This window comes from Canis lupus, chromosome 8 (assembly GCF_048164855.1).
Source record: "Canis lupus baileyi chromosome 8, mCanLup2.hap1, whole genome shotgun sequence".
NCBI classification, from domain to species: Eukaryota; Metazoa; Chordata; class Mammalia; order Carnivora; family Canidae; genus Canis; species Canis lupus.
Window position 1 is genome coordinate 21408200 of NC_132845.1, and position 20781 is coordinate 21428980.

Below are 20781 nucleotides of genomic sequence, written 5' to 3' on the forward strand. Positions count from 1 at the left end.
ACCTTTTCATAATGGGGGTATAAGAACCAGTTGAAGCTGTAATCTTTACCTTTGGGGAAGTACTCAGGGTTAATAATTTTACAACAGACATTCTCAAACTTCAGGGAGCTTAAGATCTCCTGAAGGGCTTGTTAAAACACAGACAGATGGATCCCAGTGTTAGAGTTTCTGACTCATTGGGTTTTAGGTGAGGCTGAAAATTTGCATTTGTGGCAAGTTTCCAAGTGCTACTAGTGCTGCAGGTCTATGAGACCATATATTTTTTTAAGATTTTATTTATTTATTCATGAGAGACACAGAGAGAGAGAGAGAGGCAGAGACACAGGTAGAGGGAGAAGCGGGCTCCATAAAGGGAGCCCGATGCGGGACTCGATTCCAGGTCTCCAGGATCACACCCCGGGCTGCAGGCGGTGCTAAACCCAGGGCTGCCCTAGGAGACCACATTTTGAGAATCACTGGTTAAAAATTTCTAGTTGCCTGATGCTAATTATGAAGGTAATAGAAGCTTGCCTCTCGAGTATCACTGCTTCTGCCTTGAGTAAATCTTTCATACAAGTTGAGAGCATACCTAAAAGGATGGAATTAGAATTTTAGTAATTTACAGGGATCCCTGGGTGGCGCAGCGGTTTGGCGCCTGCCTTTGGCCCAGGGCGTGATCCTGGAGACCAAGGATCGAATCCCACATCAGGCTCCCGGTGCATAGAGCCTGCTTCTCCCTCTGCCTGTGTCTCTGCCTCTCTCTCTCTCTCTGTGGCTATCATAAATAAATAAAAAAATTAAAAAAAAAAAGAATTTTAGTAATTTACAGACTGATTATATGAAAAGTTTTGTGACTGCTTACAAATAAATACGTGCTAAATAAATGCCTATATGTGTGGCAGAAATCATTTTCATTATAAACTAGTAATAAAGTTGTACAGGAGTAGTTACTACTCCCCAGTATCAAACATTCTCAATAGCTACCATTATCTTTCAAAACAGAATCCAAGGCATGTGCATAACCAAACTGGATGAGGTCAATTTAAAACAATTTCCCAGCCAAAAAGCAGAAGCTACCCAAGAATCCAGCAATGGATAAACAAAACCTGGCATATACATACAACAGAATATTATTCAACCTTAAAAAGTAAGGAAATTCTGAAACATGCTACAACATAGATGAACCCTAAGAATATTATTCTAAATGAAATAAGCCAGTCACAAAAAGACAAGTACTGTGCGATTCCACTTTTAGAAGATATCTAAGGTAGACACACTCAGAGAAAGAGCAAGTAGAATGGTGGTTGCCAGGGGTTGTGGGGGAGGGGAAATGGGAAGTTCTTGTTAATGGGTATAGAGTTTTGGTTTTGCAAGATGAAGAAGTTATGAAGACTGGTTACACAACAATGAGTATACTTAACACTACTGAACTGTATACTTAAAAATAGCTATGCACTGTGAAAGTATGGAATTTTTTAAAGAAATTTAGAACTACCCTATGATCCAGCAATCCTAATTCTGGGTATATATGCAAAGGAAATGAAATCATTATCTCAAAGACGTATCTGTTAATGTTCATTGCAGCACTATTCACAATAGCCAGGATATAGAGACAACCAAAGTGGAGGTGCCTGGCTGGCTCAGTCAGTAGAATATGTGACTCTTGATCTCAGGGTTGTGAGTTTGAGCCCCATATTGGGTGTAGAGCTTGCTTAAAATTTTTTTTTGAAAAGAAAGAGAATTTACCATATATTATATACACACATATATACAATACATACATATATACATATATATACACACAACCTAAGTGTCCAATGACGAATAAAGAAAATGTGGTGTATGCGCACAGATATATACATACACATGCATACAATGAAATATTATTCAGCCTTAAAGAAAGAAGAAAATCCTGTCATTTGTGACAACATGGATGAATCTGGAGGGCATTACACTAAGTGAAATAAGCCAGAGAAAGACAAATGCTGCATGGTATTGCTTATATGTGGAATTAAAGTTTTCAATTAGCAATAATCGCGCCTCGGATAAACCTCATTGGCTACGATACTGCCACTGCGCAAAGCTTATATGTGGAATTAAAAAAAAAAAAAAAAAGTCAAACTTGAAGAAACAGAGTAGAAAAGGGGTTACAACAGGCTGAGGGGTATGGGAATTGGGAAGAGGTTGGTAAAAGGGTATAAATGTTCAGTTAGAAGATGAATAAGGTCTGAGGATCTAATGTATTACATGGTGACTATAGTTGGTAATGCTGTAGTGTAGAAATGAAGTTTGTTGAGAGTAGACCTTAAATGTTTTCACCCCCACGCCCGAAAAAGGGTAAATATGTGAAGTAATGGATGTGTTAAAGATCAAGGGAGGGAACCTTTTCAGAATGTATATGTATATCAGGTCATCACACTGTACTCTTAAAAATCTTACAATTTGGGCAGCCCCGGTGGCTTAGCGGTTTAGCGCCACCTTCAGCCCCGGGCGTGATCCTGGAGACCCAGGATCGAGTCCCACGTCAGGCTCCCTGCATGGAGCCTGCTTCTCCCTCTGCCTGTGTCTTTGCCTCTCTCTCCTTCTGTATCCCTCATGAATAAATAAATAAATAAATTTTTTAAATCTTACAATTTTGTCAATTATACATCAATAAGGCTGAAAAAAGGTAATGACAAACTGAAAAACAAACATGATTAAGGTAGTAAATGTTATGTGTATTTTACCACAATTTTAAAGAATTTAAACCAGACCAAAACCAACTGATTCCTCAGCACAGCTTCTAGAAACAGGAGTCTATACTTGTTGTTCACAGTTATTTCCTCCTGTCCAAACTTTATCTTTCTTTATTCTCTACCTCATTAAAAGGTGCCATCAACCACCCATGCATCTGAGGGAAGAAACAGTGAGTTGTCTTAAACTTCTCCATCTTCCTCATTCCCCCCACACTTAACTGGTCACCAAGCACTGGCAATCAAATTATGTTCTTAATATCCTTTGAAACTTTTTCTTCCCCTCCATTCCCACCACCAATGCTCAGCCCTGACTGCTTTGTGCCGTAAAACTGGTTTCCTTTCCTGTGATGTCTCCTATCCAATCTACTACCCTCTCTACCACAACTGGTGAAATTCTTCTGAAACATAAATCTGACTACTTCCCTGCTTAAGGAGTGCCTGGGTGGCTCAGCTGGTTAAGCATCTGCCTTCTGCTCAGGTCAAGATCCCAGGGTCCTGGGATGGAGCCCTCCCTCCACAGCAGGGAACTTGCTTCTCCATCCCCCCAACCCACCACTCGTATCTCCCCCACATGTTCTCTCTCTCAAGAAAATAAATAAATCTTAAAAAAAAAAAGAAAAGAAAACTTCAATTGAGTTTGTACTGCCTTGAGGCTAAAAGGCAAACTCCTTAACAGGACATACACAGTCTTTTAAGATTTGACTCTGCTAATGTGACCTCAGTAAACTGCTCTAGGCAGGCACTTCCTGGAATGTAGCACTCTTCCCTATCTTTGTAGCTATGCACATGCCTCCTTCTGCTCCCTCTCTATTCTTCAAAATTCAGCTAAGATAAAACCTCTTCCAGAAAGCCTTCTGGGACGTTCTGAGTTAGGACTGCCCAGTGAAATATTGCATGGGATGTACTTACATTGAAAAATTATTAGTTGCTTATTGGCAATACTTGGGATATACTTATACTAAAAAAAATAATAAACTCATTGTTTATTTTAAATTCAGATTTAACTGGGCATCCTGTTTTTGTGTTTGTCTGTTTTTGCTAAATTTAGCAACCCTAGTTTCAGTCTCAATTATGTGCTTGTTTATTTTTCCATATCCTTTACTAGTCTGTAGCATCTTTAGGGCGGGGAACATGTCTTAACTTATCTCTGTATCTGCTGGTTCTAGCAAGTACTGGTAAGCACATAACTAAAATAACATGGTGTTTTATTGTTGCTGTTTCTTCTAAACTGGTTTAACCTTTAGTCTTTTTATTCCTTCCCATAGTTATGCTAATAGTAATAATACCACCTGTTTCAGGATTATAGTGACCACCACCTGATATAAGAGCATGCAGCATAACCCATGAAGGTCACCAGAAATGCTAGTATAATCTAACCAGTAACATTATTCTTAGAATAGGGCTTATTATGTTTGTTAAGATTTGAAATAAACTTGTTTAGTAAATATTCTTCTATAAATTCATCAAGAGATTGGTATTCTAATTCAAGTTGGCATAAAAAAAAACTATTTGTAAAAGGAAAAAATTTAGCTTGTACTCTGAAAACAGTATATTCCAACTGGATTTATTCCATATATTTTAAAAACAGAAGATAAACGCACAAAATGTACCTCTATAGCCAAATAGTAATTTTGATTCTAAGCAAATTCAAAGCTAAATGAAATAATTATGTATCACTATCTAATTAAAACCATAGTTCTAAATATTACCAAATTTTTTTTTAATATTTTATTTATTTATGACAGATACAGAGAGAGAGAGAGGCAGAGACACAGGCAGAGGGAGAAGCAGGCTCCATGCACCGGGAGCCCGATGTGGGATTCGAACCCGGGTCTCCAGGATCACGCCCTGGGCCAAAGGCAGGCGCCAAACCGCTGCGCCACCCAGGGATCCCTAAATATTACCAAATTTAGTGTATGTTAAGCTAGTTGTTTTAACCAACAAGCCATTATCTCTAGAAATTAGATTTCAGAAGAAACTGTAATAAAATTTAAGGGCTCTTTTATTTTTTATTTCTTATTTCTTCCACTTTAAAGCATGTGCTTGTTGTCTAAAGAAAAAGAAAACAAAAAAGGGGTGCCTGGGTGGTTCAGTTGGTTAAGCATCCAACTCTTGATTTTCACTCAGGTCATGATCTCAGGGTTTTGAGATCTAGCCCCATGTCGGGCTCTGCACCAGTGGCCTGGAGCCTGCTTAAGATTCTCTCCCTCTTCCTCTGCCTCACACCCTACTCCTGCTCTCACTTGCTCTCTTTGTCTCATAAATAAATAAATAAATAAATAAAACAGGCAAGCAAGCAAGGAAGCAAGCAAGCAAGCACGTGCTCATGTAATACAATACAAAGGTTCATTAGAATTAGTGATTCCTCATTATTATCCAGAGATAAACTCAAAATAAACACTCTCAATCATAGGGGGAAATGTCAGAAATATCACCATTAAATAATGTCCTGAAAATTGTATACAAGAAAATTTTTTTCTCCCTACCCCTACTCTATTTTTCTTTGTTAAGGAACCCAGCAAACTACATAGTCAAATGGTGCAAAATTTCTTTATAGGCAGACACTAAATAGGACTTGCTGAAATAATGAGTGAATTAGTGATTTCTATAGTCAGAGAAAATGTACAATGAATTATACAACATATTATAATTAGCTTGGTGGATAAAAGAAAAAGAGCACAACTGGAAAACCAAAAGGTCCTTCCATGCACATCTAATTAGGGTTAGGTAGTGGTTGCCCTCAGTGTCAGAGAAAGCTGCCTTTAAACAAAGAAGAGCAGAACACAATTCCCAGCGCTCACAACTTTCACAAGTTAACCTTGGCTTCCCATGATATTACTACCCTCCCTGTATTTCCTTTTCAAAGCTTTAAAAGCCTACTATTTAAAAGCCTATTATGCATTTCACTGGAATCAACCTCTAAATAATGATGTGACAGTGGAAAATATTATACTTTTATTAAAAACTGAACAGAGGAAACTTTAATTCAAATTGTCAGTGTACAATGTGCACAATTATTATTATTATTATTTAAAGATTTTATTTATGTATTCTCGAGAGACACAGAGAGAAGCAGAGACACAGGCAGAGGGAGAAGCAGGCCCCATGCAAGGAGCCTGACGTGGGACTCGATCCTGGGACTCCAGGATCATGCCCAGGGTGGAAGGCAGGTGCTGAACTGCTGAGCCACCCAGGGATTCCCAATGTGCAAAATTAATTCCAGTTTTGGCTCCTAGCATCCTGGAAGCTTATATAAGTTAAGAATCCCATTAACCTTGTAATACCTTTTAATAAAAATTATCCATTGGTTAGAGAAAACATCTCAAGTAAATAATACTAATGCTCTATAGTGACTTCCAATGTTGAAATTATAAGAAATATATCGATTATTAAATTAGACTAATTCACACATAGAACATAATTTATATGAAATATATATCTGATTTGTTCAACATTCTAAATTAGTTTTTAAGTTTTATAATAAAAAGACAAAAGAGGAAGCTATGTTATTTTAAGGGCACCCAAATGGCTCAACAACCAAGGCTGTGGTTCAGTGGCTACTACTACATGCTTCTGGGAATTCTCAGATCTAATGTTAATCAGCAAATTTCTCTTTGGGATAAAAGTGCTAAAGCAAGCCTGGTTTGTAATTAAAAGGAGAAAGATGCTCCTTAAGAGCCTATGTAGGGGCACCTGGATGGCTCAGTGGTTGAGCGTCTGCCTTCAGGTAGGGTCATGATCCCGGGGTCCTGGGATGGAGCCCTACATCAGGTTCCCCACAGGGAGCCTGCTTCTCCCTCTGCCTGTGTCTCTGCTTCTTTCTCTGGGCCTCTCATGAATACATAAATAAAATCTTAAAAAAAAAAGTCTATCCAGATTCTATTTTATAAGGCCTATAGAAATGCTGTGTCCTCTATGAAGCCTTTCTCTACTATTTTACCCACAGTGATCTCTCTGTTCATGGAAGCCTTCTTTCTTTAAATTTGTGTAATACAACTATTTCTAGTACAGACTAAACCATTTTAATCTGATCTGATGGTCTCTAGCTGTATCAACTTGGCTAGGCTACAGTCCTCAGTTAATAAAGCAAACAACAGTCTAGGTGCTGCTGTGAAGGTTTTTGTAGATGGACTGAAGTCCATGATAACTGACTTTAATGAGAGATTATCCTAGATATTCTGGGTGGGCCTAATTCAATGAGTTGAAGGGACTTAAGACAATTAATGGAGCTTCCATGATGAGGAAGAAATGCTGTCTGTGGATGGGAACTTCAGCTCACCCTGTCCTTGACAGCCCACTGTAAGGATTTCAGCCTCATCTAGCCAGTCCCCACAACTGGGAAAGCCAATTCCATGCAATATAGCTCTCTCTTTTTTAAAATTGTAATATAACTGACATATAACATTATCTTAAAGTATACAACATAATGATTTGATATTTGCATACACTGTGAAATAACTGCCACAGTAAGTCTAATTAACATCCATTACCACGCAGTTACAAAATGTTTTTTTTCTTGTGATGACAAAATTTTAAGATCTACTTTCAGAACAACTTTCAAATATACAATAGTATTATTAACTGTAGTCACCTTGATTTAGGTTATATCTTCATGACTTACTTAGTTTATAATTGGAAGCTTGTTCCTTTTGATTCTTTTCACCCATTTTGCCTCCCTTGCTACCCCCTCTGGCAACCACCAATCTGTTTTTTGTATCTATGAGTTAGTTTTTTGTTGTTGTTGTTGTTGTTGTTATTTTTTTAGATTGCATATATAAGTGAGATCATACAATATTTGTCTTTCTCTAACTTACTTCATTTAGTGTAATGCCCTCAAGGTCCATCCATGTTGTTAATAAATAACAGTAAACAAAAATGTAAATAATAAATATCTTAATATATACTTCTTTTGGGTTCCTCTTCTCTGCTTGTATCTTGATTGATACATCTGACTATATAATGTCATATGTGTGTCTTATCTTCCCAAGTCAGATTCAAAGGCATCAACTTGAGAAAATAATGATTCACTGAGTACTTACCATGTGTCAAGCACAGTGTTAAGTCTTTCAATACATGAACTCATTTTAGTCCTCACAACTACCTGATTTTAATCCCCACTTTACAGAGGCTAAGACAAAGCTGTCTAGCTAAGGAATGGCAAAGCTGGAACCCAAACCTGAAGCTCCTTTATTCCAATGCTTATGCTCTTAACCACTACAATAGTTATGACCTCACACACAAATGGAGAGGGAGGGAAAGAGAGATATATAGAGAAAACAAGAAAGCTATGTAGGACAAGATAGACCATGATTCTTAAACATAAGTAAACTGCTTATCACACTCTGTTAATCCTATGATATCGAACTCCTACACAGTTATCTAGCTTGGAGGCAATGCTCAGAACCGGACAGCCATAGCAACATTCTGGGGGAAATTTTAAATTACAATGTTATGGTTACAGCAACAGCAACCATTAAGGTACTTGCCCTGGGTCAAATGGAATCAAGTCAAAGACTTGAGAATCTTCTCTATATTCAATAGATATGTTAGAGTATCATTCAGTGATAGGAAGCCATCATAACTGGTTCAATTCTACTATATCTCTATAAAATCTGTGATGTGGATAGGGCAGGGTAGGGATATTTCCTACCTGTACAGCGGGCTTAACAGTAAGTCAATGAAATGAAATCACTTACTTAAAGTCAGATAGTACATCACAAGAAAGGGTAAGTCTGGTGCTTGGACTCCAGCCTAGTAGTTTCTCCAATAGACTTATATGATAGGGTAGAGCTGCTTATATCCAAGAGGTTCCCCTCACTTGATGAATTGTGCCATCAATATCCAAGATTTTTAAATGTACATGATATGACTAAAGTAATGAGACAGATTTTTATACTCATGAAACAACCATACTTCCCAACATTGCTCCCCACTTTGGGCATTTGCACTCACTGTACTTTCTTCTTAAATGCTTTCTGCCCAGGTATTCACACAATTGCTTCTTTCTTATCAGGTTCTAATTCAAAATGCCATCTTCTCAGGGAAGACTTTCCCAGCCACTATGGTTAAGGTAGCATGCCCTAGCCATCTTCTACAAAATGTTGCTATTAATCCTTTCTTATCACATTTTTAAGTCTCTGAAGTCATTTATTGATTTGCTTTTGTTTTTATTATACATATTCCACTATAAGAATGTAAGTTCCTTAAGACATGGACGCTGAGTATCTTGCTTACCATTATATCACCAGCACCTAGAATAATGACTGACATGTAATAGGTGTTCAAAAACACTTGTTGACTGATACTTTTTCTAAAATGGATTATGCTTTTTATTTGACTGCTATGTGATAGTAGTTACCTTGAAAATAAGCATTAAATGATTAAAAATAGGGAAAAAAAAGAACTAGAAAAAAGCTAAAAGTCAAACTGCCAACTTAAAAGGGAAGAAAGAACCATTTTTTTTTTAAAGACTTTATTTATTCATGAGACACACAGAGAGAGGCAGAGACATAGGCAGAGGGAGAAGCAGGCTCCCTTCAGGAAGCCTAATGTGGGACTTGATCCCAGGATCCCCAGATCATGACCTGAGCCTAAGGCAGACGCTCAACCACTGAGCCACCAAGTGTCCCAAGATAACACAGTTTTATATTTTTATATCCAAATTGAAAAATCAGTGATCTTATGATATGCTCTGGTTCATTTAAGTCCACTTAAATAGGAGAACAGCCTATGCAGTAATACAGAGGGAAAAAGAAAATCAGTTTAGACTCTACATTTCAAAACAGAAATTAAAAAAAAAAACCAAAAACAGAAATTACCAGGACCAAAAAAGTGTGTGTGGATATTGCCAAAACTTGTGAAAAGGCCAATTACTTAGACAGACATTGTAAAACTAAAATACAGAAGAAACAAATTTAAAAAGTATTACATTTCAAGCCAGTAAGGGCTGATTTAGACTTTAAAAAGAGATATAGTTTGCATAATATAAAACTTATGTGAATATATATGGCTATGGTTTTTCCTTTAAACATCGCCCTCTTTTACAATTTGCATATTTGCATGAATATTTTTCCTATTCTTTACTTTCAATCCATCTGCATCTGTATATTTTAGATAAGTCTCTAGTAAGTATATATATATTTAAATTTTAGTACAGTCTGACAACCTTCACTTGTTAATTGAAGCATTTGGTCCATTTACATTTAATGTAATTACAAACATATTTGGGTTGAAATATACTACAGCCAATGCTATGGTAAGCCAGCCATATCTTTTTTTTTTTTTAAAAGATTTATTTATGATAGACAGAGAGAGAGAGAGAGAGAGAAAGGCAGAGACACAGGAGGAGGGAGAAGCAGGCCCATGCCGGGAGCCTGACATGGGACTCGATCCCGGGACTCCAGGATCGCACCCTGGACCAAAGGCAGACGCTAAACCACTAAGCCACCCAGGGATCCCCAAGCCAGCCATATCTTGTCCAGAACTGGAACACTCATTCTCTCAGCTGTACAGTCAACAGCTCTCAGCTGAATTTTTCTTTGGGACTTGTTCTCAGCCCTAGAATACAGCCTTACCCCAAATCATGTCCCTTTAAGGGAGGGTAGAAGAGGGTAGAAAACCGTATCCAATGACTGGTCAGTGACAGGGTCTAAACAAATGCCTGGACCTTTGCAAGGCCATCGCAGCTCCAAAGTTCCCTGTAGAATCAACTGAGGTCTCTGTTACCACCATATTGCAGTTTAACTTCTCTGATCTGTCCTGTTTCCTCACTCCCTCACAGATGTTAATCTCAAGAGCTCATCCCAATAAACATCCTGCAGGCAATCTCAGTCTCTGAGTCTATTTCCCATGGGATTGAATTTGTGATATCTATCATCTTGTTATGTATTTTGTACTTCTCAGGCCTATGTTTCTTTTTCTTTTCTTTCTTGTCTTCTTTAGAACTGAGTATTCTATTATTATTCCATTTTTCCTTATTAGTTTGAAGATGATAGACTCTTTTTCTATTCCATAGGCTATCCTAGAAATAACAATACACATCTTTCAGTCAGCAAAGTCTAAAGCTAATTGAGTGATATTTTATTAATCGATATGAATAGACTAACTGATATTAACTGATACTGTTTTTTTAATTTTTTTTTCAATTTTTATTTATTTATGATAGTCACAGAGAGAGAGAGAGAGAGAGAGAGAGAGAGGCAGAGACACAGGCCGAGGGAGAGGCAGGCTCCACGCACCGGGAGCCCGACGTGGGACTCGATCCCCGGTCTCCAGGATCGCGCCCCGGGCCAAAGGCAGGCGCCAAACCGCTGCGCCACCCAGGGATCCCCTGATAGTGTTAACCTACTAGGCTATATGATAAGAATCTTAAACATCTGAACTCCTTTTACCATCCTCCCAATATATATGTAATTGTTATTCTAGTACATCATATAAGTGGAATTATACATTTCCTTTTGTGTCTGGCTTATATCATTCAGCATAATGTTTTTGAGGTTCATCCATGTTGTAGCATGCATCAGAATTTCATTCTATTTAAAGGTTGAATAATATTCCATGTATTTTGTTTATGCATTCATACGTTAATGGATGTTAGGGCTGTTTCCATCATTTGGCTATTGTATATAATGCTACAATAAACACTGGTATGCAAGTATCTGCTAGAGTCCCTGCTTTCAATTCTTCTGGGTATATATCTAGAAGCAAAATTGTTGGATTATATGGTAATTCTATATTTAACATTTTGAGGGACTGCCCATATTGTCTTTCTGATTCTTTTTAATATTTTTCAATTATTCATTGAAATTATCTATTGTTTTATTTAATTTCTTTACCTTACTTCCTATTTATTGAACACAGTTATTTTAAAATCCTTTCTGGGTGACTCCAATATCTGGATCATCTGTGACTCTAATTCTATTGTCCATGTTTCTCTCTTGGTTTTTGATCATGTCACCTTGTCTTTTGCTATGTCCTGTAATTTTTTACATAGTGCCTCCAGAGAGAGTTTCCCTTCCCTTGGGTAGACAGATACAACAGCAGCTGATCATCTTAACCCAATCAGGGACTGTGCTGAATGGAGGCTGGACTGCAGCCTCTGGTAAAGCTCAAGCTATTTTTGGCTAATCTCCATTCCAAGAGCATAGCCCTCTAGGGTTTTAAATAGAGAGCCTGGGAATTCAGTGGGGTTCCCCCCATTGGCAGGTTCATAACTCTAGGCTGTATCTTGTGTGACTGCCAAAATGTCTGCTCTGCTTTTCAAAGACTTTCCAATGAGATGTTTGGCCTCCCATTCTGTAAAACCCTAGGATTTGGCAAATGTCCCAACAGGATAACTGGCTGTATGCTTGAGGCTCTCTTAGTTTTCTACAAAAGCTTGCTGGTTTCTTGTCCCCAGCAGCAGCTCTCTCCCAGTATACAGTCCTGTTTCTCAGACCCCTGCTCATGCTCAGTATCAGCAACATCTCTGAGGGAAAAAGAGGCTACAGCTCACATCTCTGAGGTTCTTTTAGCTTACCTTTACTGTTGGGGTTCAGTTCTTTAGCGTATCAGCCCACAGCATGGTGTACCAAGATCCCATGCTTGGTAGGACCTGGACTAGATTTTTAACTTCCTACCAGCATAAAACTCTACTTTAGGTCATACACCCCAAGTAAACACTCACCAAATCTAGGCTCACCTCTCTCAAATCTTATCCTCTCCCAAATCTTGATCAAGTAATTCCTCACTATCTTGTTAGCTGTCTGAAGCTTTTTTTTTTTTTTTTTTTTGCTGTCTGAAGCTTTAATGTGTACTTAAAAAATATTTTTTCTGCTTGCTTTTTAGTTCTAGCCACACAATTCCTATTAAATATTAACATTATTTTAGTACTACGGATCTTAATACTACCAGTTTTGTTAAGTTTTAAGAACGTAATTCCCAAGTGCAGAGAAACTAGAACTTTTTTAAAGCCAGTCTCAGGGAAAAGATGTATTTTAGGCTCAGAAAATGTTTTCCTTATTTTCAAATTTTAGTAAGATAACCATTAAATTATGCTAAAATTATTATTATATTAGAATTATTAAATTATGCTAGAATTCTGCTTCTATTTCTTATAAAATTAAAGAAAAATCATGAAAAATACTTTAATAATAAAATATTATAAATATTACAATAAAAAATATTTCACAACTATAACTCACTTAGAATATTCACCAACATACACCTTATAATTTGAATATTATTGTATTCATACACAAGAACAACATACCTATTTCATTTTGTTTTAGTCTCTTAGTATTTCTAACATCCCCAGATGATGTTAATAGGTCTTCCTGAGAGAGTCATAGTGGGATGGGTTTTTTTCCTAATCAAATGTATTTGCTTTTTCTGGAGATGCACAGTACTTATTAGTATACTAAAGATCCTGGGAAGTCCTCAGTAAAGTCACATATTTATCTTTGTTTAAATCTGCTGTTTTCAAATATATCTGAGAGCAGAAAGCTTTTATCCATGGGACACCTTTTAATGTTTCCAGGACATCTAGTTTGAGAAAAGTGTCCTAGAAAGGGAAAATAGACATTTCAAATAACTTTGGTTATTTTATGTTATTATAATTGATTATGTAACTCCTGCTTCTTTCTTCTTTACCGAAGGTGAGCAGGTGAGTTTTGTAGGTTTTTCTTTTCTTTTTTTTTTTTTTTTTTTTAGCTTTATTAAGCTATAATTTTGCTAGCCTTCCCTGACAAAGGGTAGCAGAAAGAGTCTGAGCTTTATACAGAGGCAGGATTAGGCCCAAATTCTGGCTCCACCATCACAAGCAAATTCTTTTCTCTCTTAGTTCATATATATGTTTTTTACTAAATTAAAGTATAGTTGACATACAATGTTATATTAATTTCATGTGAACATACTTCTTCATTTATAAAATGGGCATGGAAGACTTTCACAGTACTGTATTATTACTGATCAGTATGCAGTAATTGCCTGGCTCCAGACATTCCCATTTTATTTTATTTTTTTAAAGATTTTATTTATTTATTCATGAGAGACACACAGAGAGAGAGAGAGGCAGAGACACAGGCCAAGGGAAAGGCAGGCTCCACACCGGGAGCCCAACGTGGGACTCGATCCTGGGACTCCAGGGTCACACCCTGGGCCGAAGGCGGTGCTAAACCGCTGAGCCACCCAGGTTGCCCAACATTCCTATTTTAAAATTCCTCAAGGATCTGGGGGTGCCTGGATGGCTCAGCCAGTTAAGCATCTGCCTTCAGCTCAGGTCATCATGATCGTGGAGTCCTGGGATCGAGCCCTACGTCAGGCTCCCTGCTCAGCAGGAAGTCTGTTTCTCTGTCTCCCTCTGCCCCTTCCCCACTTCATGTGAGCACGTGCCCTCTCCCTCTCAAATAAATAAAATTTAAAAAAAATTCCTCAAGGATCTGGAATGGCCAGTTGGAATGGGCATACAAGATTGACACCTTTGAACTTGATTTGGGACTCATCTTTACTAATTCATTTCCCTGCTTATTATATCCATTTCCTCTCTTGTCTACTTAAGAGGCTGTAATACTCCCAGGGAATAATTTCTTATCTTAATTGAGAATGCCTAGAGTTAAACTGATTTTCATTTCCTTAGAGCTTTGGAAAGCTTCAGGTCGTCCTGTTTTATGTTCCTATTAACACTTGCTATTGTAATCATTATCATGCCTTACTGTATTCATTTTCTTCCCTGCTAGACTGTTAAGTTCCTAAGGCCATGATAGCTTATTCCCTGCTATATGCACATACCTGGACACCACTGGCCTGGGTGAAGAGTAACCACAGAATCTTTAATAAGTTAAAATAACTGGAATTCCAACAACCATTATCAAAAATATAATTCTCAGATAAAATGTTTTAATATTATTTATATCAGAAGATATTAGAAGAAAACAAGGAGTTAAATGTACTGGTCCTCAAACATGTAAGCAATAATTACTACTAGAAATCTTAGATTGATAGAGCAATTTTCCTAAGATATAGCCAATCATTAGGCTAGAAATAAAATACTACATATGTAATATGCTTTTCAGATACATTTTTGGTATTTGAGAATGACTCCATTTATTCAAAAGACGTGTTCTAGAAAGGTTGCCTGTAAATAATACTTTTATACTCTAAGGGTTTAAAAACTCATGTGATGTGAGTAAACTAAACTTTTAGTGTATTTTAAAAAGAATCCCTCTCTGTAATAAGGATGCTCTCACACTAATCTGTATTATATATTTAGATTTCTGAAGTGTAGATTTTTCAAGGTATGAAACACTCCTACTAACTTGGTCACAATGAAAAGCTAAGAAGTTCAATACAACTTTAGAGTCGAATTAAATTAACTTTTACTTTTTGAAAACAATAAGTATGTAAGTAGTAAATATAACATTAATATAGTTTTTCTATAGGCTAGGAAATAAAAAAAAATACTTACTATTATTTTCTTACAGTCCTTTCCTCTGCATAGTTCTGTATAGGTAGAGTATTGCACATATATAATCCAGCTTCCAACAAAAACCACCAACCAAGAAAAGAAAAGATATTTCATCCGCACATATGAAAAGCGAGCCTGTGAGTAAAAGAGCACATAACAATTATTCATTCAACACCAAGTCAGCATTCATTGTCCTAGAACATGATTTCCTCCCCCCCTTTTGGAAGAACTCAATATATATTCTAGGCTTTCACATGGCAATTCTACTAGAACAAAGTGTACTTTCACGGAGTCCAAACAGCACTGGTCTCAGAAAAGGAAGCTCCTCCATCCTGCCAAGGAAAAAGGAACAAAATACCCTTTAAAATGTATAACCTTTCAAATACCACCAGAATGGAAAGCTACTTATGAAGCATGAGCACGTGCACCATGTTTCCCTGGGAACTCCTTGAGGTCAGGTAAAGGAATACACAATTCCTACTTACTATGAGCTTACAGGAGATGATTTCAAATAAGATTTTTAAAGTTCTTTATGGATAATCAGTATAAAAATAATTTTGTTTTAAAGAAATAAAGACAGAGAATTTGGCCAGTTGTTTAATGTCTCACAGTGAAGTGTAACCAGAATAAGAAATTAAACCTCCTGCTCATTCCTTTTTCTCTGTCGTATTCACCAAGGCTTTACATTCCTTCCATTCAACCAACCAAACGCTTCACCTAATAGATATTCTGGAAGCTCGAGGAGAATGTTGTTGCAACTATAAAAGGAAAAATGATTGGAGAAGAAGGGTTAAGATATATAAAGAATAAATTATTCTTCTTGTGTCAGCTTATGAAGCCACACAATGGGATCCTCTTTGCTTTGTTCTGCTCCCTGTTCTTCGCTATCTAATTGCAATTTGGGCTGGTTACTGCCTTTTCTCCAACAACAACATATCAAACAGTTTAATCCTCAAAAGTGTCAGTTGGTCAAGATAATTGGACATTTATTTTTTAAGTCTGGATCTCCAATGGTCTGGTTTTATAAATGGTAAATTTGCAGGGTATGGAGATAATTGAAAAGAATAAATTACAGATATGTAAACAAATAATGAAAAGCTACTTTTGCTTTTACAACCAGGAGCCAGTTTCTCACACTGGGTAACAGTAGGATACTGTGAGCACTGTGAGCATGCAAAGAAAGCAGAGAGATGAAAGAGACCTAAGTGCACCTGCAGAAGACAATGAGTGCAAAGGAAAAAGAGACCCAGGAAATACTGAATTCTGTTGGCTCTATTTGTGATTTAGATAATCTGTGTCTGTGAGATTAACAGATGGTGAATTCCGGTACCGAAAAGCTTGAGTACAACGAATTCACAGAGAAGTAACAGGTCTTTGAGCTTTATTATTAAAATATAAAAAATGCGTTTAATGCAAGGTATATTTGTATAGCTCTAAATGATCCAGTAATAAGAAAATTGACAGAATTCTAAATTAAATCACATAAATGACAATGGGATATACACTGAGGGGTTTGTTTGAAAGACACTTAAGATTACTTGGCCCTACTAAAGAGTGTCTAGTCATCAGACAGAAATTGACATGTGCCAGTATTATGAAGCTTAAAGATGACTAAATGATGTAATGCCTATAGAACATAAGCACATTGCTAGGCACATGCAAAATACCCAACAAATATTAGCTAAATCAATTTGCAAGGCCCTCAGCAAAAAGCCAAGAAAGCTTTCACTACGATTTAGCCACCACCGTCTTTTTGGACTCGTAAAAAGAAAACTGAATCTGAATCTGATTAAGGCTTCAGCTCCAACTACAAGTTTACTGGAAATCCAGGAGACAGAGGAGTATAAGTGATCCTTCAGTAAGTGTCAGTAAGTGTGTCTAATAGTGTCAGTCTAATAGTGTCAGTAAGTGACACTATTAGAATATAATCAGCAGACTCCAGGCTGTGGAAAATGCAATACAAACAACCCAGTTCTCCAACACATAAGTTACAGGGGAGAAAATAAGGAGAAGATGGGGGAAATTGAAGACTAAAAAATATTTAAGAAATATATCAAATAATCGCAATCTGTGGATCTTTTCTGAGTCCTGATTCCAATGAAAAACTGTAAAAAAAAAATGACATTTATGAGACAATTGAAAATTTGAAGACAGGATATCTGATGTTATTAAGAAATTGTTTCAATTTTTCAGGCATGATAACATAATTTTTAAAGAGCCCAATATTTTAGAGATAGACATTGAAATATTTATGAATGAAGTGATATATTCAGAATTTTCTTCAAAACAACATTCAAGAGAAAAGTAGGTGGGGTATAGTTGAAGCAAGACTGGCGATGAGTTGATAATTTTCAAGCTGAGTGATGGGTGCATGCATACCTTCTATTGTGTATGTTTTTTTCTACTGATGTAAAATTTTTAATGTTACACAATAAGGCGTACTTCTACACTTCCCATACATTCATCCAGCCGCTATTTATTGGTTGTCTGTTTTGTCTATTATTGTTATTGTCTTAGGCATTTTAAGAACATCTCTAGTTATTGGGGCACCTGGATGGCCTAGTTAGTTAGGGGTTGATTTCCACTCATGTCATGATTTTAGGATCGTGAGATCAAGCCTCAAGTGGGGCTCTGTGCTGGGCGTGGAGCCTGCTTAAGATTTTCTCTCTCCCTTTCCCTCTCCCTCTGCGCCTCCTCTACCCACCTACCCTCCCTACCTCCGCTGCTCATGCTTGAGCTCTCTCTCTCTTTAAAACAAAACAATCTCTAGTTATAAGAACAAATTAAGCAAAAAAAAAAAAAAAAAGAACAAATTATAAATCTACCCTACAAGGGCCCAATAGTTCAGAGGGTCACTTAAAGGACCACAGCATAACGTGATTTTAGTTTTTGAAGTCCAATATAATATGAATGTTTTATAGGGTTTTTTTTTTTTTTTTGAGGCAGGGTTTCTTTTTTTTAAAAGATTTTATTTATTTGAGAGAGAGAGCCAGCAAGCATGTGTGAGCAAGGGGGAGGGGCAGAGAGAGAGGGAGAGGCCGAGGGAGAGAATCTCAAGCCAATTCCATGCTGAACTTGCTGTGGCTCCATGTGGGGCTCCATCTCCATTGTGACCTGAGCTAGAACTAAGAGTCACCGATTGAGCCACCCAGGCGCTCCTTGAGGCAGGATTTTAAAACAAGATGGGTTCAATTCATTTTGAAAAGAATCAAGGAAGACATGCTATATCCTTTTTCCTCTTCCTGCCTTGCTCTGCTGCAGGTATGTGTCCCAGAGTAAAGGAAAACACAGACCTAGTGAAGAGGGCTTTTTCCCAGTATTCAGGATCTGGTCCTGTCTTACCTTCTTCTTGACACTACCTCAAGCAATCTAGAGATGTTAACTGCCCTCTATCAATCATTTCTTTTCAGGTTTTTGTATACATGTTCAGTAAAGCTATTGTAAGATGCTTTCAAGTGCATATTAAGCTTAATTATGTATAGACAATTAAGGCTTTTGTATATTTCTCTCTCCTGCATATTAAACCTAATAAAATTTGAAATCATTGTTATTTTTCTGTATCTCTCAAATAGCTACATTTTCTGATTTTCTCTGGCATATGTTTAAACTGAAAAACACTCTGTGAACCAGCGTGCCTGCTGAGTGCTTGTCATGGTACTGAATGCCAAAAATTTTGAAGAGGAACTTAGATTAATGGCATTCCCACTAGGGCACTGGGCATCACCGTTGTAGACATAATGACAAAAGGAGTGAGACGTTTTTATTCCAGCACGCCATGGAAAATCACTGTGATTTAGAGGTAACACAAAATAGTTACAAGAACCTTCATGTGTCCTCTAATATCTGCAGATCCCACTGCTTCACATTTTAAAATAATGATTGAAGAAAAACAGCCGTAAATGACATTTCTAGCTATTAACTAATTTTATTTTCCTGTGAGGTAATCACTAAAATGTTTCCAGTGGTCTGTTCTGTACCAATTACCTAGACAATCCAGTCTTTGATTAAGAAATGTGATCGTTTTATTTATGCTGAACTATCCAAAATAATGCCTAGCAGTTTCTGTTTCAATTTTGTGCCTAGCTACTAATGGTACATTGCTTTATTCCAAATTATGCTCCTGAGAAGCATGATAAGAATTTTAGCAAGGGGTGCCTGGGTGGCTCAGTCGGTTAAGTGTTTGCCTTCAGCTCAGGTCATGATTCCGGGGTCCTGGGATGGAGCCCCATATCGCATCGGGCTCCCTGCTCAGCGGGGAGTCTGCTTCTCCAACCACTCCTCCCCTTGCTTGTGCTCTCTCTCTCAAATAATTAAATAAAATCTTAAAAAAAAGAATTTTAGTAAATATGCTATGGCGGTGATTCTCAAGGAACTGCTTTTGCCCCCTAGGGGACACCTGGCAATGTCTGGTGACATTGTTTGTTTCATGACATTTATTTCTCAACTGGGGAATGCTACTAGTATCTTGTGGGTAGAGGCCAGAGACTTTGCTAAACATCCTGCAATGCACAGAAGAACCTCCCACAGCAAAGAATTATCTGACCCCAATGTCAATAGTGCTAAGGGTGAGAAATCTTGCATTATGGTTACATTGTAAAATGAAAACAAAAATGGAAAGAATCAAAATTATATTACATTGTCATTTTATATTCAATTAGCCTTTAAGGTATCAACTACTACTAATTAGAAAAATATAACATCTGTCTGGAAATAACAGAAGTAATTCTTTATGACTAGAGTAAATGATTAGCAGTATATTAGAGAAAAATCACTGGAGATGGCAAATCTATAAATAATGAAGCAAACTTTCTCTACCAACTCCACTCTAAAGAACAGTGATGGTTTTTATTCTTTTCTATATTGCTTGATCTCATTGTGATAACTTTTTATTTCAAAAGAAATCTGGAAACCTTTGATCTTATTTGAAGAATTTTATATTAAGTTTTAAAAACAGGCATAAAGGGGAAATACATTAAAATTTAAGACTACTTCCATTACTTATCTTTTTTATACTCAACATCTTATGTAAACATAAAGCACATGGTCCTGTTTGCTTTATCCTTGACTACTCTCCACACAGATGTTCTTAATTTTGAGAAGTAGGGAAAAAATATCATATCTTTACTTTTACCCACACATATTTTGTTAACATATTTAGTGGACTTGAACATTCAGAAAACATAACAAATTGATTGTTTTGACTTGCACAAACTGAAATACAATCATCTTATCATTCATCATATCAAAGAAAAAGCTGAGAGATACGTTTGTCTTTTTATTCAAAGTTTTTCAATTACTATTACTCTGAAATAATTTTTGAAAATATTTTTTTTCCTTATTGTTATATTGACAACATTGCAGCTGGGTAATTTTTACTAAATATTTGGTAGGACTAACCTGGCTGGCTGATAAAACTAGAGTTAAAATTATGGATAAATGTCCCCAGATATAACTTTTACCCTTTTCTTTAAATACATTCTATTTATAGTAATAGTACTTTTGAAAAATATGCTAGCTATGAGAAACAGAAATATGAAGAAACCATTTAATAGGGTAAATATTTACTGTATGCCACAGTACATGCAGATAAACTTTATTTGGAATGGATCCTGTACCTTTATTAAA

General features: G+C 36.8%; 1 protein-coding gene and 1 pseudogene across 3 annotated transcripts in view; both read right to left on the bottom strand.

Annotated features, from left to right (window-relative positions):
* The window catches only part of DIPK1A (divergent protein kinase domain 1A), a 115345-nt gene that overhangs the window by 16942 nt on the left and 77622 nt on the right, over nucleotides 1–20781 (bottom strand). For 2 of the 3 annotated variants that reach the window (XM_072834521.1, XM_072834522.1), the window contains exon 2: nucleotides 15157–15291. In XM_072834521.1, the coding sequence (XP_072690622.1) occupies nucleotides 15157–15291 (135 nt within the window). Of the gene's footprint in view, nucleotides 1–7753; nucleotides 7890–15156; nucleotides 15292–20781 lie in introns of those variants that run through there. The other variant, XM_072834523.1, reaches the window with a different exon arrangement.
* Nucleotides 1933–2064, bottom strand: LOC140639261 (U4 spliceosomal RNA; annotated as a pseudogene).